The following is a 22,780-nucleotide window of genomic DNA, read 5'->3' as shown; positions in this document are numbered from 1 at the left end:
TGATAGAGACAATGGTTATCTAATTTAGCATGGTTCAGTATGATTAATTTAATCCTACAACAAATAATGGTTTCCTAGTGATATAATGATTGGTTTGTTCTCAGTGTGGAGCTTATAAGCTGAGAACCTCAGCCAGGGAGATTCAGAGACAAGGACAGAAGGCTGGAGGCTGGAGGCTGAAGGCTGGAGTACAAGCCTTGGACTCAGGCAGATTCATCCCATCTCACACCACCTTGGTGGCAGGCTTTCCTTCTTCACTTCCCCATTGAAACCAAGACTCAGAAAGGCCTCCAGAAAACTAGCTGAGCCCCAAGTGAAGGAAACAAGACTTTGAAAGAGATAATAAAGGATTTAGATTTTAACACCTGGCTGCACTTGTGGTGAATACTGAACTGAAATGAAGGCTGCTCCCAGAGACCCCCAAAAAAACCTCAACAGAGAACATTACATTTTGGTGTCCAAACATGGGATTGTCACAATCATGAGTTCAGTGGAAAAGTATCTCTGACCCAGAAATTAGGGTAAGTACAAGAAGGAAACTGTGTGAAGGACTAAACTAGTGCTTCAGCTGAAATAGGACAGACGGTTAGAAAACAGCCTTCTCTTCAAATTCAAGGAAAATTGTGTAGAGAGCATTGTCATACTTATGAAAAGCCAACGTTTGATTGTAACTGAGAGTAGATCATTGAACTTTTAGAGACAGTACAGTACACTTCTCCTTGGTTCTCTAAGGAAAAAGAATTTAATCCAGATGAGTGGAAATTAGTAGGAGAGCAAATATGTGAATACTACAATGATAATGGACCTGACTCAATTTCCAAAGAAAAACTTTATACACATAATTTAATACAACTTGCTTTAAGAAATTACATAAGTGCTATAGAAGAAAAAAGGAGAAAGAGCAGGAGAAGGAGGATCCAGACAAACTAAGCGAAAAGGATGAAGAATCAGATAAAAACGGGATAAGTACAATTCTGAGTGTGCTACTTCACAGCAGAAGCCATTAGGGCATTCTCCATCCATTGACCTAACCCTCTCAATTAACCCTTCATGGGTGGAGGGAGGAGGAGGAGAGGAAGAGGCAGTAACACATTCAGCACCACCTATGAAGCAGCCTATGACAAGATTACAAAAGGCACTGGTTAAGTCTAAAAAAGGACAGGATATATCTGATTTAATACATGCATACCCTGTGATTGAAGAGCTTGACTCTTCAGGTCAACAATGGAGAAGATACACTCCTTTTGGTCTGGAAAAAATTAAGGATTTGAAAGAAGGTTGCATTCTTTATGGGGCTACATCATCTTATGTTAAAATGTCACTACAGAATTTGGCTTATGAAATCCTAACCCCTAGTGAATGGAAGTCTATAGCAAGGACATGTTTAGAACCTAGACAAAACTTGTTGTGGCTTTCAGAGTATAGTGAATTATTCAGGATACAAGCCCAACACAATAAGCAAATTGGAGTTAACATACAAATAACCTCTGACCAACAAGCAGATGAAGGTCAGTATGCAGATGCTTTAGCACAAATTAATTACCCCATAGGAGCGTATGAATAAATTGCTACTGCTTCTATAAAAGCTTGGGGTTCCCTCCCAGGGAAAAATGGAGGTGAAGTCTTCACAAAAATAGAGCAAGGTCCCAATGAATCCTTTGCGGATTTTGTGGGTGTCTGCAAACAGCTGTCACAAGAATCATTAGAGAAAATGCAGTTACAGAAATAATGATCAGACAATTGGCTAAGGAAAATGCTAATAAGGTTTGCAGAAGAATTATATGGGGACTACACAAAGATGCTCCTTTAGAGGAGATTATAAGACACTGTGCCATGTTGGACACAAATGCTTATTATACCCAGACAATGATGAACACAGGAAGACATGGTTCCTCTTGGCAAGGGACTTCCAGAGAAACTTGTCAATGCTTTCAGTGTGGAAAAATAGAACATCTGAGAGCTAAATGTAGGCAAAGAGATAGAGTGAGAAGACAGGGTGAGAGAATAAGACCCAAAACCCTGTGTCCAAAATGCAACAAGGGTTTCCACTGGGCCTCAGACTGTAGATTGACCCAGGGAAATGAGAGGCAGGGCCCAGCCCAAGATCTCAAATAAAAGGCAGGTGGGGTGATGTCAGCCGAGGTTACATCTTTAGAAGTTCAGGGCTCTGATGTGATCGATCAATAAAAAAGCAATCAGATGGGAGAAAGGGATTACAATTGGGGAGAATACAGGCTTTTTAACCCAACCAGTGTCCAGTGCGAACAGCTCCAATATAATGAGCAGTTCCAATATAATTGCCAGGTGATGAGGAGAGATCTAGAAAGTGGTAAATAAAAGGGACCATATAGGTTAACTGCTTGGGAGAAAGGGTTTGCTTGGATATCTACAGATGGAGAAAGAATCAAATGGGTGCCAACAAGCACCTGGAAAGAGACAGAAAAAGAGAAAAACCTCAAAACAAAGGGGAAGACCTAAGAAACATCTGACACTGAAAGAGCATGGCTGATAACGAGACTGTTACAGAACTTTAAAACCAGCAGGAATCATTGGATTCCCTGAGATGAAAATTTGTTGATAAAGACTATTGCAGAACTTGAAAAACATCAGGAATCATTGGATTTCCTAACATATACTAAGACCATTGCAGGACTTCAAAACTTGCAAGAATTATTGGATTCCTGGCACATGAAGTAATGGACAATAGATTCCTTTTGGACTATTTCTAGGACTTATGGATATGTATAAAGCCTCATTTTGATTCATGTTATTTATTACATCACTACTAGCCTGTGTTACTGTTTACTGTGTGCTTATGTAATTTATGTAATTTTGTGTAATACCTCCCCTATTGATGGATTTATATATATACCTGCTTTAAAAGTGAGCCCCTTCAGAAACCCGCTAATCTGATTTGATTTCCCCATTTCCTTTAGTGTTTTCACTGAGACATCAGGCAGGGCATGATCACCTCCTTTTATGGTGTTTTCACCCCTTTTTTGTGTAGTCAGGGAAGGCATGATCACCTAATTTTGGGGGGTTCTCAACTCCTTGAGAAGTCAGGGAAGTCATGACCACTTATGTTCTAAAAACAAAAGAAAGCGGGAGATGCTATGGGCCAAAACTTGGAACTTGAAACAAAGGAGTCTTACAAGGTACTAAGTCAGTGGAATTGATAGAGACAATAGTTATCTAATTTAGACATGGTTCAGTATGATTGATTTAATCCTACAAGAAGAAGTTATGGGGCAGAACTTGAAACAAGGTACTAAGTGGAAATGAGGAGACAATGGTTAAATCTAATTTAGCATTGGTTTAATACTACAACAAATAATGGTTTCCTAGTGATATAATGATTGGTTTGTACTCAGTGTGGAGCTTATAAGCTAGAAACCTCAGCCAGGGAGATTCAGAGACAAGCGGACAGAAGACTGGAGGCTGAAGGCTGGAGCACAAGCCCTTGGGCTCAGACAGATTCATCCCATCTCACACCACCTTGGTGGTAGGATCTCCTCCTTTGCTTCCCCACTGAAACCAAGACTCGGGAAGGCCTCCAGAAAACTAGCTAAGCTCCAAGTGAAGGAGACAACTTTGAAAGAGATAATAAACGATTTGGACTTTAACACCTGGCTGCACTTGTGGTGAATATTGAACTGAAATTAAGGCTGCTCCCAGAGACCCCAAAAAAATCTCAACAGAGAGCATTACATTTTAGAGAGAGCATTACGTTTGGTAAGTTCTGGCTGCCTTGGGTCTTTTTTTACTCTCCCATTCTAATCTTTTTTCCATTTAGCATCAAAGTGATTTTTCTAAAGCACAGATTTGACTATATCACACATACACACTTCCCCTGTTCCCCAATAAACTTCAGATGCTCTCTATTCCTTCCAAGAACAAATATAAATTGTTTTTTGGCCTCTTCCTATCTACCTTTCCAACCATCTTACTCTTTACTCCTTTGCCACATCTGAGCCAAATAGTCTTTTGCTATTGCAGAACAAGACACGTCATCTCAGCTCCAAGCATTTTTTCTTGCTACCCCCCATGTCTGGAATGCTCTGCTTCTTCAGCTTCACCTATTTATGTCCCTGGCTTCCTTTAAAGTCCCAATAAAATCCCATCTTTTAAAGGAAGTCTGTCTTAATCCCCCTTAATCTTAGTGCCTTCCCTGTTAGTTCTTCCCTATTTATCCTACATATAGCTCGTTTGTTGTCTTATTCTGGTTCGTTTTTTAAGAGTTGGAAATTTATTCTCATTGCTTAGCACAGGCTGGCACATACTAGGTAGTTAATAAAATGCCTACTAAATAACTGCTCATTTTTCAGTTTTCTGGTTCCTTCTCTATTGCTTATAAACATGGCTGTCTCTCCCAATCCAAAACAGCCCATCTCATTGACACTCCATTCCTGTTAGCACTCTTTTTACATCTCTCTGCTACTGTCTTCCTTCAGGGGATCATCACATTTTTTTTTTCCTTTTACCAACACAAATCTCCCCCTATGATGCTTTTGCATCCCCCAAATCAGATTTTTCCAATAATAACTCAGGGATGAATTGTGTCCAAAACACTTACCTCCTAAAAGCACTATCCTTGCTAGAAAGGTTGTATAGTTTTTTTCTCTTCAAAGAAAGAGAACCTGCTCTGGGACCCAACTGGTCCAGAAAATGAAGGCTCAAACTACTGACACAACCTCTTGTTCTTGTAGTTATTAAATGGATGACCAGAGAGTTAGTGCTCCCCTCCAACCTAACCCACTGCCAAATGAGTCACTACACCCTTCTGACCCGATGCAATTTCGGTTTGGCGGGACAGGCCTGTAGTTACATCAATTAGTACTCTATCCTCCTTTGAATACTTTTTTTGTGCTATTGTTTAAAATTTTTTTTTTTTTTTTTTTTGTTGAATGGATGGCTTCTTTCATTTCAGTTTCAAAGTGGTTGGGCAGGTTCCATAGTATGGAGTAGGAGTCCTTCACCTGAGCATGTGCTTAGTTGCCAGATATTTGTGTACCTGTGTGTGTAGAAGGAGAAGCAGGGCAAAGTAGAATTGTTTCCCTGGAGTCCACTTTTGACCCCGTTTGGAGTTTTCTTGGCAAAAATACTGGGGGTGGTTTACAATTTCCAACACATTTTAGAGTTGGAGATCTAAAGAAAACAGATATAAGTGACTTGACCAGGGCCACATAGCTAGAGCCAGATTTGAACTCAGGAAAAGGAGATTTCCTCACTCCACAGCCAATACTCTTATCTACTACACCCCCAGCTGCCCCTAGTCTTCAACTAATCCTACCTTTAAAGGCCATTGGAATCTACTGGTTTTTATTGTAGTGGTGAGTCAACAGACCTACAGGTAAGGGAAAAACCTGAAGACCTTCCTTACCTTAGCCACTGTGGCCATGACATGATCTTGTTTTACCTTTTTAGCCTTTCCTGAACAGAGGTGACCAAATGTTCTGATAGAACTGACCATGTTACAACTTTGGAGGTTAAAGAGCAAATGACCTGATTGACCTCTCCCAGCCAGGGAAGATAACTTATTCATCAAGAACATCATACCCCAAAGTAAACCTGGTGGGAATTCCACAAAAGGACTACAAGTATGAAGGAATTTTTGTAGTAATTATTTTGAGTTCACTCTCCAGGGGACAATTCAATATAGAAAGAGAGGAATCTCTGGAGAGACATCGTGATACTTTGGTTTTTGCTAGACCTTCCTGACATATTCCGCGGCAAAAACAATAAAATCAATAGAGGCAGCCATGCAATTTGGAAGTGACTAAAATATTCAGCCTTTTAACTCTAAATATCCTACTTTTAAGGATACATACCAAGAAAAAATATAGAAGGCCCCTTGTATAGAAAAATAGAATTACTTTTTGTAGTAGTAGAGAACTAAAAATGCAGAACATGCCCATTAATTAGGAAATGGTTAAACAAATTGTGACATAAAAATTACTTTGGCATAAGAAACAATTAAAACACAGAAGCAGTGTCACACTTGGTGCTCTGACACAGTTCAGTAAGCAGAACTAGGAAAATAAATGTACACAATGACTACAATGTACAACATAAATTAAGAAAACGAATCACTCTATGACCAGGTATGGTCCAAGCCCAATATACCTTTCTCCCTCTGCTACAGTTGGCAATGGACAATAAGTATGGCGTTTGCTTTAAACACATCTGATGAAAATTAATTTCTTTAGCCAAGACATTTATCAGACATAAAAGAACAAGTACATAGTGATAAATGAACAGGGCATGCTTTAAATAAAGATGCACGAGTATCCCAGCTGCCAAACAGAATAAACCATAGAACGTGCATTAGGTTTACAAAACTAACAATTGTAGATAATCAAGGTAAGCATTTTTGTTGTTTTTTTCCCCTTTGCTGCAAGTGATGGAAAGACCTTAGGATAGAATACTGGGCCTTAAGTTAAATTTGCAACAGAGCTGGCTAACTCAATGCTAACAACTATATCCTGACAAACGCATTTCTACTCAAACAAAACATATTTACAGATTAAGCACATATTTATTTTAGTTTATTTAAAACATACAATGTTTCATTGAAACGGTGAAGCACTCTTTGCCAACAAACCATACTTGAATTGTTGGACCTTACAGTACAGTGAGTATATACAATATGTACAGATTTTTAACACCTGTGTAGGAAGGCCTTTTTCAACAGATCACATTTGTAACTATTGCATTTTAAAAAATAAAAACCTCCATGAAACGAAAATGTATCTGCTCTATTTTGATTTCTTAAAGGTTTTTGATTTAAAAGAGGCTTGTTTATTGCAAATACAATTTAAATTTTTGTATGTGTTCTTACACAAGTTGGTAGCTCATTTAATTCTAATTGTCCATTCGGCAATTTTTAGGGGAACATTACTTACAGAGGCATACCATCATAAAGAAGTAGTAAACTAAGAAGAGTATGTACATTTAAACCCAATACCCGAACTTGTATTATATACAACTTATTTACAAATATATACTGACACATGATATATGTACAGAGTATCATAAATATTGAAAAATAGGTTAGCTTTAATGGGTTAATGTTGTTCTATAAATTATATTACAGTTATGACTGAAATATCTGTGGAAGACAGTAATGTAAAAACAAGGTGACAAGACAGTGGTTTAATACTGAAGATTGCTCATTAATGAGGATATGTTTTAGGAACCTCAAGGCAGACAGGTTAACTTGTAGGAAAATCATGCATTGGAATACAGCCTAGCCAAGTGGTAACAGCCAAAGATGATAGGGGAGACTTATGACATCCTTCTGTTGTAAGAAAAGGAATTGTTCTTTTTATCCTGATTTTGCTGGGAAAATTAAATGACCTAAAATGATCTCATTCATTTAAGAATGAGATATGTTTAAAAAAAAAAAAAGTCTTCACATGGCATTCCCCTATAGTTTTCAGATGCTAATTTAGCTAGCAATTATTTCCAAGAGCTCAAGGAGGAATGCCAGTTCTTGGTTTGAACTAGAATTGAGTTCTGGAATCCATATGGGGTAGTGATGGCCCACTTAAAAATATATAAAACAAAACAACAGTGCATATCCTCTAGATTGTACCTAATAATTTTAAATATAAAATTAACCATTGGTCTCATTCAACATTATCACTACTGATTATCTTCCAGTTGCATGAGATCTATAAATTATAGATGTTCGTGGTCCGTAACCTTACCAGTCACATAGAGTACATAAGAATGCTGAATGACATAAAACCATGTCTGCCAAATTCTGACTCTTTCCTAGAACTGAACATAGTTCAGTTCAAAAGAAAATTTTCAAGTCAGATAATTCCAACATTTGCTTCTCCCAACCACTATATGGAATTACGTAAATTCAGGTTTCTAGACATTATGCCAAATGAGTATAGTACCACAATTGTTTGATAACATATTCACCATACACCTTAACACACCATAAATGCGCTCTTAGAAGCCAGGTTTAAATTCACATTTTTCTCTAACTGGGATCAAAATGAAACAAGTGAACATGCAGAACCAAAAAAGCTTCTTGCACTCATGTTGCACTAGTTTCTTTAGCCACTGATCAGACATAAACAATCCTAAAGTGAGTAAGTATGAGATGACAATCCAGTGCATATGAGTTTAAAGAAGCATCACTGCATGGGTATCCTAATTGCCTGTACAAAGAGAACTTGTATTATAGACCAAATACTGGTATAACCCATGTATTAGGCCTCTAGTGTAGATAAGACAAGAACAGAACTAAACAGTCATTTATCAAGTAATTCACACTTCCAATAGTGGATAAATAATGAGAAATCCTGTTAGTTCAGAAGTTTCTGAATACAATGGTTAAAACCTACAGCAAGTAGATCCTAGTCATCCACTGCTGCAAGTTATTCGCAAGGAGCAAATGAATTTTCAGTTGACTGAAAAACCTAACCATAGCTGTCAATGTAACTCTAGAAATAGGTGGTGCAACTGAATAAACCCTGTTTTACCCAATTGCACTATTTGGTACCTCAAGTTCTATATATTAGTTCTTTATCATAGAAATATTTGTTTCATCATCTTCCATTTTAATGGGTAGAAGTCTTTAAAAATTTTGTAATTTGAATCAACCAGGGGGGTACAAAAAAAAGGAACACAAAAAATAGACTTAATATTATCTGATTTGGGATAGAATATCAATTAACAAATGTTTACTAATTATACCTTTTAGTTAATGGAGATTTGGATGAAATCTATGCTTCTAGTCAATGATATATTTTTGCTCACATTGGTCTGAATGTATAATTTTCTTTAAAAATTACTTGTTTTGGATAAAAAAGTATTTGGCTTATTATGCCTATAAAAAGGCAAGTTAATTCATAATACTAATAGTTTTAAACACTAATGAAATATTTTTATTTGGTCTAATGACCTTATCTGGATAAAGTTCAAAAAAGCAATTTCTTAAAAGTAAAATAGTGCTTTTGAAGTCTTTGTATTTTTTGGTACAAAAAATAATAGTGTTCTCTCTAATGGTTATTTCAACACTTCACTGCAAATTAATAATTATTTCTTACATCAAATGGTTCCATTAGGCACATTCAAGTAAAATCATAAAATATCCAAGTTAAACAATGAAAAAAAAGCCAAACATGTGGCTTGATAAAAGTTAAAGTTGTCCATTCTCTGGAATGGAATAAAATTGTCACTTCCTCTAGCAGGAGACTCATGTGGTTTGTTGTTAATTTCCATTTTTTTCATGCAGAACAGCTTCTTAAAGAGTTCATTAATTCTGCACAGGAAAAGAACCAGCAAAAAATCTGCATTGCAAAAGGAAGTGAAACTGCAAACATAAGTGAAGTTCCGTTTGAGTAGAGAGTTGACTGGTATTCAAGTTTGCCGTTATGTCAGCTAATGGCCATCTGAAGAGGCATTGTGGATCCAATCAAGAACAATCAAAGTCATGCTTCCAATCATTACAACAAAGCCACTTAGCAAGAAGAATACGGCCTAGAACAAAGGAACATAATTTTAAAAAACTGGTTAGTAAATAGAGAGAAACTATCAAGTGAAATCAACTAAAAAGGATCTTGTTATTACTGCTAAAAACATTTCTCTAATTTTCTACAATACCATTTAAAAAAGCAGTGGCTAATTAAAAATTTAAGCACTAGATTTCTGATCATCATAGAAACTTTGAATTGCCAATATATCATGCTTTGGAGAACAATCACCTACAGAACAGATGAGGGAATTTTGGGGGAAAAAAAAAAAACACTAAACCATGTTCTCAGTGGCTAGGAAGTAATTTAGGCCACTATCATATTAAAGATAAAAAGGTCTGCCCATCTACTCATGTCACATATTAGCACTTTAAATGACTATCTTAACAATTTTTTACAATTGCTAATGTTCTATCCATTCACTTAAAAAAACAAAAACCTATTCCTTTCAACTATATTAAGTTACAGGTATCTATACACAAGCCAAATTTACCTAGAAGTACTAACAATATGACAGAATATAGGACAAAGCCATTTGTGCTTTTCCCCTGAACTGGCTGCAATCAACAAATTAAAGTAATGTCACATAAAATAGTTTCAGTTTATCCTGAAGCAAACAGTCTGGCTGTAAGTAACCAGTATTGGATAAATTATTAATTGTTGCAATAAAGTTATCATGGATTTCCACCCCACTCACCCCAATCTTCTGCACAGATTTCATTGATTCTTTCTTTACAAGTTTGATATAAAAAGCAGAGGGCAGGATAAAAATCAACATGGCAGCAGCAGAGGCACCTATTTAAAAAAACAGAGTTTTGCTAAGTATCAATTAGCATGTCAAATGGTTATTAAAAAAAATGTAGAACTGACTTAATTCAAAACTTACCAATGAAACCAAAGATATCTCTAATAGTTGGAACAAAGATGACAAGCAAATTGGTAAATCCCAAGATAGACACAGTAATAAAACTATGACGCCACCAGCTGAAATCCTTTGCTGGACACAATAACTGAATGAGTGAACTCCGGATCTATGCAGGAAAAGAAAAAAAAAAAAGAATTAGTAGAAATACTGATAAAATAATGGAAAAAAGCAAAATGAAGTTTAAAGATTATGAGGCAAACTACAAATATTAACTACTTTTCCAATGTGAGAGTTCCCCTCCCACTTCTGCGCTCTTAAAACTTGAACAGGTTATCATGTTTTTGATTATACAAAAATGCCTCAGGCTGAGAAGTTGTTTTCTTTTGTTTTTAAGCCTTTTTCTTTGAAAGTCCATATGGCCAAAAACTTGGAACTATTTAGCAGTATAATTTAGTAGGTAAAAAGGGAGAAAAGCCAATAAGAAGCTTAAGTTCACATAAAAAGAAATTCATGATTATAATAATGATTGACCAATACTTACTGGGAAAATCACTACAGGTACTGTCAGTGTAACAGCCATCAACACTGCCAAACGCACGATGAGAAGAATAATATCAGCACCCAGTACTGCAGAGTAAGTATGAAGCAGTTCAGGTTCGACATGTCCTATGAGGAAGATGAAAGAAATGAAGGTCATAATTTGTTTACAAAGGGAAAAATTTTGTCCATTAGATGCTCGAAATGACTTCAACAGGATCTGTGGACAAGTAACTGAGCAATATTTGGCCAAAAGTTGGTAGCTACTCACAAAACAGGGCTGTAAGAGGCCAATAAGATTAATTTGGAATTATGTAGTTAATACAATTAAAAAAACATTAAGTGGCACATTTTCAAAGAATCAAGTGTAGATTTAGCCACATGAATTCCATTAAAAACAACAGGAGCCAAGTGGCTAAATCTTAATGCTTGGCTTAAAGTATTTTGGGGGGAGGGAAGGAGGGAAAGGCAGCTAAGCATAGAGAAAAGTCCCTTTAAAAGGGATTCTACTTTAAATATTAGCAAATGGATAATACACTAAATTTTTAGGGTTTAGATTGCAGGGTAAATTATAATATTCAAGAGGAGAGAAGGAGGGAAAACCTATTATAAACATGTGCTATAACTACCTTCAAGTATTAGAAAAAATGACATGTGTAAGAAGGATTAGATTTGCTTTATATTCATGTGAAAGGGGTTACAACTAGGTTCCTCCCTAATTTTAGTATAATATAAAGAAGAGCTTCTTAATAATTAGCTATCCAAAACTGGAATGAGCTGATTCGCTAGATAATTAGTAGAGTTAGGGGTGCTCCATCACTAATGGAGCAGGCAGTGAGTGCACTGGAAATCTCCATTATAATCATGCATTTAAGCAGGGAAATTAGGGGTTATACTGGACATCTCTTAAGGTCTCTTCTTAGTGGGATTTATTATTCTATGAAAGATGCAGTAATGCAAGTTTCTTAGCTTTAAAATTTATTCCTCTATGGGATGGGGGACTTTTAAGAAGTCTGTGCTCTTTGATGATAAGGTATAAATAAGGATTAATTTCATTGTTAACTATTCAATGATCTTTTTAATCGTAAACTGGACATTATTTACCGTAAAATGTCAAGTATCCAAAGATGGCGGCAAGCAGGTACATGAGAAACATGGCAAAAAAGGAAATCTTGGACACATTCATCATTCTTCTACGACTTCGGCTAGTTAATTGGAAGGAAACATGCAGATAGATCTTTAGCAATAAAAATGCACAGTATGTTACCTTTTCCCATTTTTCCATTTTTGCGTGTACCAATCAGTATTAAACATATAAAATGCTTACCCCTTCAGTTCTTCATAAATAGGAAGAATGGCAGGATGGCAGACAAATGAAAATGTCAGAATTGGCACAGCATAGACAGTCTGAAAAGCAAATATAAGACAATTGAACATAATGATATGACTGACTCATCAACAGTTATCAAGGAAGTATAAAGCTGAATGTTTTTATTCTCTTACAAAATCCTAGAATAAGAAATTCTAATTCGTTTACCATTTAGGTGAAAGCCTAATCTTCCTATTCTTATTTCAGTTACTTATTATTCACTCTTTCTTTTTTTAATCTGATTAAAATAAACCAACAACAATATTTTCCATAGAATTCTTAATGACTAATTACTTCAAATAATCATTATTTGAACTATATACAACCTTGTTCATTATCCCAATTAATTAATATACTTTCAGTCAAATAATTTAATTATTTTCTTAATTCCATACTTTTAAAAAAGGAAATATTTATAGACAGTCACCTGTGAGTTGAAGATAAAGTACCGTGGTTGGCAAGTATCATCATTAGTCAGGTTAAATGAGGTTTCTGGTGAAGATGTAAGAGTTGATGTCAAGTGCATTACTGTGCTATTTAATGTCTCATTTAACAGTGCAGCTTCTAAAGGACAAGAAATTTGAAATTTCTTGCACATCACCTAAAAATAAAATTACACAAATTTGTATTTTTGTTTATCTATATATGATGATAAAACATTGTAAAATAGTTCTATCTGAAAATGATATGTGATGCAGCTTAAGAATGAAATTATACCTACCACAATCAGAAAGAACACCATACACAGTAAAGAAAAGCCACTTGTATATCCTAGATATCCTGTAAAATCATGGAGAGAAAAACCAGTCATTAGGGGAAATGTGTTTCAGACAAAGGTATTTTCTGAGATGAAAAGTTTACTTTTGCGATTTGTAAAAAAGACTGGTACTAGAGTTCACTAAAACATTCAAGTTACTTTAGAAACTAGGTCTGAAACCCAATATGTTATCAGTGTAACTTATTTGTATGATCAGCGTTTTCAAAATTAAGAGGTTATAGTTCAACAGATCTGAATTGCAAACAATCTAATTTAAAGATAAACTGGTACCTGGTTAGGACTAGGAAGTCATATGAAATGTGCCAAACAAACAATACTATTAAAACTTAACATTGAAGAGAAAACCATTCCTAAAATTGACTGAAACCTTGTCTTGTGCTAATTATGAACAAGTAGCAGTCATCTTTGAAAACTCTGGGAATTGGCCTAATCTTGATCTTTAACACCTTATCACCTCCATCACCTCATCACTTCCAACTGATATATCGGGCTCTTTCTTGAAGCCAGAAACAATGTGTATAACTAATGACTGTTCTAAGTACTTAAAGTTAGACTTACCTAAATTTCTCAGCAATGACAAAGGAAGAATCAGCACCAATGACACCAACAAAACTAAATAGTCACCATTCAGGTACCACTCTCTAAAGAAAAAGTAAACAATAATTTTAAAAACTGATCACAAATGAAAATCTGGTTTTTCTTCAAAAAAAACATTTATCTGGCTCCTTTAAAATCAAATGCCTACCTTAAAACAAACCTTTTAGAGACAGCTACCATAAACTCTAGACAAGAATCATTTTGTGGACTTAAAAAAAAAAAAGTAAGCTGAAGGACATGTTTGGAAAGGCCTGTTCTTTTAAGGAGTTATGGGAAAGTTACTTTTGGGAAGAAAAAAAAATCCTATACTTTGCTGTAATAGATGGCTATATTCACTTAGTTAAAAACTGGGTCTGAAACCAAGAGGGTTAACAGTGTAACTTTTGTCCCACTGTTTATTCTGGGAGCATTGCCAACTAATTCATAACATAAAATGTTCCTTAAAGGCTTGATACTAATGCCACAAACAAAGCAGCACTGTTAAGCAAGTAATCTTATCTTCAAGCATTTTTACAAAGATTATACACCAACTTTGCCATTGCTTTGGTTTGCCATTTTTGAAGTTGGAAATAAATTTTCTAAGTCATTTAAAGAGCTTTCATCTGTTAATTAATAAACTAAAACATTTCTCTTAAAGTATCAACATAACATAGAAAACTCTTTTTTCAAGGTTTAGGTTAATAATTCAAATTTCTGAAAATATACCATTTTCCAGTTTTATGATATTTTAATATGTAATATTATATTTAGGGAATAAAGAAATTCTTCCCTTGTGCATATTAGATAATACAAACTAACATACTTGACAAAAAATACCTACCCTTTTTTACTAAAAGCATGATCAGTACCTAAGAAAACTGTCATTCCTGATATTCCTCATTTTTCACAACTTCAAAGCTAAAGAACTGATAGCTACCTAGACTCAACTCACTTTAGACAATCAAAAGCTTCAGACTTAAACATGGTATTGAATTTAGTTTATGTGCTAGAATACATATAATATGAAGTACTTATTAGAATAGTGTTATTTTAGCTTATTTTGTTATTTTAGCTTATATGACAACTAGTATAAATATTCAATAAAAGTGAGATTCTAAGAACTAGCATGAATTTATTATCCATATAATTAAGTGGCTGATTAAAAGTTCTTAACTCATTTCAGTTCAAATCTAGTAAGAGGGCTTTTCTAGATCATATCCAATGGAAATTAGCCCTAAAATGTATAGACAGTAAATCATAAATGCTCATGTTATAACTATCTTTGCTGAAAATTATCTATTCCATAATGATGTCTAGATAATGGCACTTACCACAGAAATTAATACCAAGTAATTATATAATAACTTGTGAAGAAGCATTAAAATACATTTGGACCCTAAAAATATTTTGAATTTTCCATTATTGTTTTTAATCTATAAATGTTATTAAAATCAGGTTCTGCACATGCATAGTTATTTTAATACTAGTCAAAAAAATTGGAGACTTGCTATGAGTAATAAGAGTAAATCTGCAAGTCAAAACAGTAAAACTAAAAGAATTTTATCTGAGTTTATTAGAAAATATAATATTCACATCTTAGCTATACCTGCATACAATAATTTACCGACAAATTAATATGGAAAATCAGCCCCAATTCTTCTAATTTTACTTACTTTTTCAGATTTAAAAATTCAAATCTCTAAGTTGTTTTTCTTTTTTAAATAAAATGGTTCTCTTATGAGGGATCTTAATACCTACCCTTTATTGTCTTCAATGCTCATTAATGCCTGGATCACCAATGGTAACTCATATTTCACTATGAAGAGGTAGCTTGACATAGCTGGAGGAAAACAAAATTAAACCATTACAAACAAGTCTAGACTCTACTACATGGTACAAGTCATCATATTGTGTCAACATTCAAATACTGAAATTTCATGCTATAAATTGGGGGAAGTGGGGAAGAAGGAAGGCAAGGAGTAGCTCTGGAGAGGAGAGAAGACCAAGTTCAGTTAAAGTAAAAGAAGATTCAAATGATTTTAAGAGTTCTTACCTCCAATGTTTTGCATTGTAATTGATCCAGAAGCTGCAAGTTTTCCAGCCAGACCAAATGCTTTATGTCCTAATTGCTCGTATAATAAAGACCCTGTAAATTTAAACACAGAGTTATGAATATGTATTTTAACAAAGAATAGCTATGATTATCTTGAAAAAAAATTAATAATTCTACTATACCTCCTTCATTTGCTGTCTTCAAAAGGAGATGAACAGAATACAGGGAAAATATTGACACAAATGTCAAAAGAATTCTGGTAAAAGAAAGACAGAGCACTCAGCTAGCTACCAAAAAGTATAATCATGTTTATGTACTGTAGAGAATTTGGCAAAACAAGTTCACCTCTCTTATCCCTGTATGTGACTGATACATGCTTGCACACACACAATTATATATAAGAAATAAGATGCCTATTAATGGGAGATTTTTGTGGCCCATAAGATAGGCATTGTGATATTTTCTGTGCTAAAATTATTACTGTCCTTAAGAATTATTCATTCACTTTTTCCAGCAGTAAAAAGGAGTTTTATTTGTGCTTGGAATTCAAACTAAAATTAATCAAGGTAATAGATACTGCCACTTTGCTTAAGCAGGGGGAAAAATGCTTTACTGATAATTTTAAAAAAGGGTGGGGGGGACTTTTAGGACCGATTTCTACAAAGAACTTCTCTAATGTCTCCTAGAATCTTCCTTAAGGGCAAAACCCAGGGAAAACAGTTTAATCAAAACAAAATGTATCTTTCAGACTAAAGTAGGTATGATGGAAATATATTTCTTTTAGCCTATGCAATCCCAAAGAGCTGGTTAGAAATCCAAATCCTTTTAAGTTGGGGAAAACCCTTTCAATTTCATTCATTCAATATACCTTTAGATGTTTCTGAAATTCTATTATCCCTGAACTATTAAATAAAATAAACTTTATAAAATCCCTGCTAAAACATAAGTGATTTCTAAAAGAATTTGTTTTCAAAATGATTTTATCCAGTCTTTATTTTGAAATGTAACCAATTTCATTAGCATTACAAATCAATGTATAAATAAGCACTAACCTAACATTACAGTAAAGATCAGTGAATCAGACTTTGAGTACCACATTATGTATATACACATGTATATGTATACACACCCACCTGCATATCTACCCATACAGATACACAAGGATACCCACACATTCACACACACATCTTTGAAAGGCTAAAAGAGATGGATATACAACAACGATGTCACCTAAAATAAAAGTACCAACAATTGTATAGTTACAAATACAATGTCCTGAAAAAGGGCAAAAAAAGCAATTACCAACTTTATGATTTGAGGTCGAGGGTTTGTTTGTTTGTTTTCTCCTTTGCTCCTCCTTATATATAACACCTGGCTTCCTACCAGATATTTTAAATTTTGGCATGCCCTTAATGCAATCAAAAGACTGAGTTTAGGGTGTTTTGAGTTTTAGGCCATTGAAATTTTAACATGCAGTACAGATCTACAAATTGTTCAAAATACGTTTTCCAAACAAATAGAAAACACAAGACAGTATCAGTGTTTCCATTCAAACTACAATAACACTTGTTTGAAACATTAAGACAAATTCATATTGTAGTAGTTACAAAAACCAAGTCACTTTGTTGTTCTGGGTTACAGGCGGTAGGTCAATCTCTAGGGCCCTTTCTAGTTCTATAACATTCTTCGGTTCTAAGTGTCTACACTAGAACATTCAGAAACAGCTGATTCCAACTGGGACAATCTAAAGATAAACTCAATTACACATGTACTACTCTTTTTGACAAAGCGTGGCAGTCTCCACACACTCGGAACAAATTCTATCATTTAAACCAAACAAGTCTAGATGTAAATATGAAAAAGACAAAAGGAATAAACAAACACACCAATGATGTAACAAAACCCATTGATGCATTAGGTATTCTGGACTTATGTTTTCAATAACTAGAACATACTCTAACTTTAAAAAAAAAACTTTAATACAAGTACAAGACAATTATTATAATAGTAAAGGTACTTTTTTGGTTTTTTCCCTGAACAATCTGAACTGTTAAATGAAACTACAAAATGTTTATTATATTAATTATGCAGCATAACCTGGTATGCTCTTTTTTTTTTTTTTAACAGATACTTACACAAAAAGGGCAATTCCAGTGTTAGCCATGGCATAAGAAAGCCCCAGGATTCCACTGCCCACAATAGCATTGCTCAGATTAAATACTGACATACCAAAAGAAGTCGTACCTGGATGCTAGCATTCAAAGGAAAAATAGAAACCAAATTAAAAGAGAAAAATAGTATTAAAGTTTTGAAATCTAAGTATAAAGCTATTATTATTCCCCCCTTAAGACACATTTTTTCCATTGCTTTTAACTTACAAAGTCTGTTTCATACTTCTTCTTTCCCAAATTCGATTCAAGCAAAAAGTTTTGATTTTCAGGATCCATGTCTACATAATGGCTGCAAGAAAAGTTATTTTGAAATGAGACTATTTTGTAGCAAACAACCTTACACCAAATACACTGGATTTTTTTTTTTTTATTTAACACGGAAATATTATGTAGCTCATTCACGCAAACATTTACTTGAAGGGGAGGATAAAAAAAGATAAATGTTTCTCCGTACTAAATTTCACCATGAGAAAGTATATTTCCATAACCCCTTGGGGAACTTCTAAAACAAGAATCCCCAGAAAGGCATTTTGAAGAAGAAAAAAATACTGAAGTTTTCCTGACCTCTTCTTCATAGCAGCTTGTTTGGTGGGATATGAATAGGTGAAATCATTGCTGTTGGAACTGTAGCTACTGCTGTCTTCATCTGGAGAAATATTAAACCTGCCCATTTCTGTTTTAGTCATGATGGGACGCAGACGGGGAAGAAGCAGAGGAGACTTGGCTTAGTTTGGGAGTCAAAGAAGAACGAAGTCGGTGGTCCCTGGAGCGCTGCCGCCTCAGTGTATGCACTCAATCCAAAGGTTGAGCTCGGCTCCTTTTGTCCTTTGCGGCTGGGTGCAGCGCACACTCGCCCAGTCTGGGGAAGGTAAAAGGGAAACGTCAATACTGCAGTGGTCTCCTAGGCTGGGTCACGTGGCAAGCTGCTGCTGCTGCTGCTGCCGCCGCCGCCGCCGCCGCTGCCGGGGAAGCTCATCAGGGCTGATTCATCCTCAGCCAGAGGAGTGGAAAAGTACCAGAAGAGAGAGGGGCGGGGGAGCTCGAGGAGGGAGAGGAAAAGTACAAGACACAGTCTATGGAGGAGAACAAAGATAATCTCCCACCACTACACACTAATGTGATTCATCCTCAAAAAGGCAATACCCTCATGTTCATGCGGAATTTTAAAATTACACCAACCCAAACAGGATCTGTCCGAAAAGTGATCTTAGGTTCTTTATTTCCCTATTTTCTCCCTCGGACATCGTTTTGAAGGGGTGTGTGAGACCCATTTCATCCTGTCTTAGGTGTTTGCAATTTTGCTGGGCTCGGATCACCTCGCACTTTTTTTTAGCTATTCTAAGTACTTCCCCCACACCTCAACCCCACTTTGCTGGAAACCGCAAAGGTTGAAGTATAATCTGCGGTAATGTAATTTACTTTTATTTTAAAAATCAACTACCAAAAGTTCCCATTCGTTTTTTAACAATGAAAATATGCTCCACCGAACAACGAAATAACCTCCCAGGCTATACAAACAGTTAAGGCCCCGTTTGTTTACACATTTACAGAAACAAGGTTCAAACACCCCAGCTTTCCGGCCAGGCCCCATCTACGCCAGGAAACTGATGCAATATTGATCGTCGATTGTCACACATCCAGCGACCTGCATTTCCTATTACTCGCCTGAACCTCTATTCCCCGCTGCTGCCTACAGAACCTGGGCCCCCAGGATTTCAAATGATAAATGCAAATTAGTCACAAGACCGCACCGGAGAGATTGCCAGCTTTGGGGCTCCCCTCCCCCTCCCCTAAAAAGATGCAGCAGCGGCCGCGGCCCGGCTCCCTCCCTCCCCCCCCTTCATTTCCCCGTACCCGGAGGCTCTCGAGCCTCGGGCTGTCTGTGGGTCAAACCTGAAGAACGACCAACGCCCGCCCGCCGGCCAGGAAGAGGCCCAACAATGACCGCGACAGGCAGACGCCCAAGGCGAGATCCTGGGCTTTCCCCGACCCTCCCACTCGCGCCCCTTCCCCCCACACTGCTCCCCTCCAAGGTGATTCAGCTCGAGGTTATTATACCTTAGATGACTTCGGGCGTTCTGGGTTCTGGTTCCAACCTCTCTAATATGATTTCGCCAATCAATTTTCAATGAAAGCCCAAACCGTAAAACAAACAAAAGAACTACAAACAGCCCAAAACAAGAATTGAGCGGAAAAAAAAAATGCTGAGTCCCCACCAAATCCCGAGCGGTCCTGAAGGAAAGGGCGGCGTAGCGGGGTGTCTGCGGGGCTGGGAGGACGCGTGGTGGACGGCGGGGCCAAGGCGGACCCTCCCGCGGTAAGCTCGGGATCGGGAACGACGTCGCGCGGCTCTGAAGAATTTCTCCGAGCTCCGGGTTATAGACTCGTAAGTAACAGACTACGTCAGCGGGAGGGAGGAGACAGCCCGCGGAGAGGACTCTCTCCTTTGTGTATCAACACCACCTGAGCTCCGCCCCCCGCTCCACCCACTGCTCGCCAACACCCTCCCCCCGAGCCCCGGCCGGGGGCCGGCCCACCCTCACAGCCCCTGCCTCTTCCAGCCTCTCCCTCCCCCTTCTCTTGGCATCTGCCAGCCCTTCCATTCCCTTACCTTGTCCCCGAATCGAATCTCTGTGCCCCTTCTCTACCACCTTCCTTCACAGAACCGAAATACCACCCCCAAGCACTTCCCATTGACAGTTATTTTCGACCCAAATTCAATTCCTGTCTATACAGTTCTCCAAATCGCTTTTCTTCCAAGTCTCTGGCAGCAGCTACCTCCTCCTAAACTGCTAGAGACATCCTGGTTCCTCTGGATTTGGCCGAGGGAGGAGTAGGGAGCAGAGGAGCAAGAGTAAGAAACTGACGCACAAATTAGCAACCTGGACCAAGTGTCCTGTGGATACCTGAGGGCTTCTCCTCAGTCATCATACTTTTATTAACTTACCACCTCTTCTCACCTCTTCCCACCCTTTTCCTTCTTTCCTTCCATTTAAAGAGATTTTATTTTATTTTATTTTTTTTTTGTTTTTTACTCGGTTTGTTGAAATGTCAGACTGAGAGATTTTTCTTCCTTACTAGTCAGCTGTACTTGACCTCTTTTAATTTAAAATAATCGTCCGACTTATGTATAAAACCCACAGGTTCCTGCATTTTGGAACAGAAAGGTTAAGATTCTCAATGTGGAAAGATAATAAGACCATTTAGGATGATGGAGCTGATGACCGGTTGGTCTTTCTCTTTGAACCTTAGGAAGCTGGGTAGAAAAAGATTTTTTTTCTTTTAATATTTTTCCTGAGGAAAAATAATTTAATATTAATAATTAAAATAATTAATAAATAAAATAATATTTAATATTCTTCTATTTTGGTAACTCATGGGATTTTTAACCCTTTGTAGTCTTCCAAAAGTTTTCTATTTTGCAGTAGGATGTGGAGGTAGAAGAAGTTATCCTTTTCTGTTAGTATATTTCCTGAGCCAGTACTTAGCAACTATCAGAGCAGTCTCCTTATGGTCCCCCACAAACCTTCTGCTCCCTCCTGCTTCAGGACTTTTCTTAATGCCAGAGAGCAAGTACTTTCTCCACTGTAAAATCTACCCTACTTGGATCTCTCTCTTCAACTTCTACAGTTATAGTCCATACAATAGGTATGAGAAGTAGCTGGAGTAATGCAAAGAACTTTGCACACAAATTCAGAAAGTTTTTTTTGTGTCAAATTATGCTCAAGACTAGGGGTCTCAACTTTCTAATCTGTAAAATGAGAATAACAGAATTTTTCTAGGGAAAGTACTTTGTAAATGTAGTTATATGCTTTGAGGCTCCTTATTTCAATTAGTTTCTTTACAGATGAGTCTTAGGTCCTGCAGAAGAGCTACCTCTCTCTCCCTCAGAGTTCAATGATTACTCCTTTCTCTCCATAGTTATTCTCTAATACTATCAGCTTTGTCCTACACCTGTGCACTTCTCCCCAAGATTATCATTTGAGAATCATTTTAGTCATTTAAGTAACTTTCAGAAAAGGATATTTCTTTTTAAGAAGGGAAAGTTCAATAAGAATAGTTGACTTAAAATATACTCTTTCCCACAAATGCATATACAGTCTAGGGGAACATGAGTTCAATCAGAGTATATAGGAAAAAGGGGTAACTCATTCCTGAAGTGCTCAAGAAGTTGCCTTTAAGCATGCTGTAACTTCTTCATTGGGCTCCTTGTGGAACCAAAACAGACACTGCCATCACATGTCCCAGGGTTACCACCAGGGCACTGATGGGGCTATGGGAAGCCCACCATTCTTGGGACCCTTCAAAACTCAAAAATTCCTTTAGTTAGGAGAAGGGTTTGGGGAAGGCAGAAGCTTCTCCTCATCCAAGCAGTTCCCTCTCAGCGGTTTGCTGAAATGCTCTCTTTCCAGAGAGCTCAGTCAGCTCTCTTAGAAATTCCTAATTCCAGTTATTTTTGATGCCTCAGCAAATTAGAACAGACTTTTCAATCATTTCATTTTATTTAATAACATCCAAAATTTTTCACACAAGTTTATACCTGAGATTAATTAATTAAGCATTTTATCCCTAACATTAAATGGGGTGGAGTGAGTTGTTTGATTTTCTCAATCACCTTCCTTTTATACAAATCTTGTTTTGCAGGGGGAGCTTTATATAAATATTAAAGTACTCTTTAAATATATATGGTCTTGTTTTCTCATTGTTTAACATATCTTTTGCTACAGTCTTATTCTGATACCTCACTATGGTGTGGAGGTGACATTAGGAAAAACTCTGGCCTGAAAGCTGATATGGAAAAAGTAATGGACATCTGGTTTCAAATCCTAGCTCTTACCACTTAATGTCACTGTGACAAAAACGTCACTATATGACTGAGCAAGTAATTGAACCTTCTTTGCCCTTAAAAAAAACACTTTTTCTTATTTGGAAAATGCTGG

General features: G+C 36.6%; 1 protein-coding gene across 2 annotated transcripts; it reads right to left on the bottom strand.

The window, feature by feature from the left end:
- Positions 1 to 6,515: 6,515 nt before the first annotated feature.
- Positions 6,516 to 20,216, bottom strand: SLC38A2 (solute carrier family 38 member 2). 2 transcript variants are annotated; one of them, XM_031940334.1, is made up of 16 exons: positions 20,057 to 20,216; positions 18,405 to 18,699; positions 18,048 to 18,129; positions 17,805 to 17,920; positions 15,852 to 15,925; positions 15,670 to 15,762; positions 15,375 to 15,456; positions 13,599 to 13,681; positions 12,984 to 13,042; positions 12,690 to 12,863; positions 12,221 to 12,300; positions 11,998 to 12,098; positions 10,898 to 11,022; positions 10,378 to 10,522; positions 10,189 to 10,286; positions 6,516 to 9,498 (listed from the first exon to the last, which is right to left on the bottom strand). In XM_031940334.1, exons 2-16 carry the CDS (start codon positions 18,524 to 18,526, stop codon positions 9,400 to 9,402), a joined length of 1,533 nt encoding a protein of 510 aa, XP_031796194.1. In that variant the 5' UTR covers positions 18,527 to 18,699; positions 20,057 to 20,216; the 3' UTR covers positions 6,516 to 9,399. The 2 variants fall into 2 exon arrangements, with proteins under 2 accessions (XP_031796194.1, XP_031796193.1); XM_031940333.1 differs by having other exon boundaries at positions 19,899 to 20,215.
- Positions 20,217 to 22,780: the final 2,564 nt, after the last annotated feature.

This window comes from Sarcophilus harrisii, chromosome 5 (assembly GCF_902635505.1).
Source record: "Sarcophilus harrisii chromosome 5, mSarHar1.11, whole genome shotgun sequence".
Classification (NCBI taxonomy): domain Eukaryota; kingdom Metazoa; phylum Chordata; class Mammalia; order Dasyuromorphia; family Dasyuridae; genus Sarcophilus; species Sarcophilus harrisii.
The sequence above is the reverse complement of the archived record's forward strand: the minus strand, read 5'-3'. Positions and strand labels throughout refer to the sequence as shown.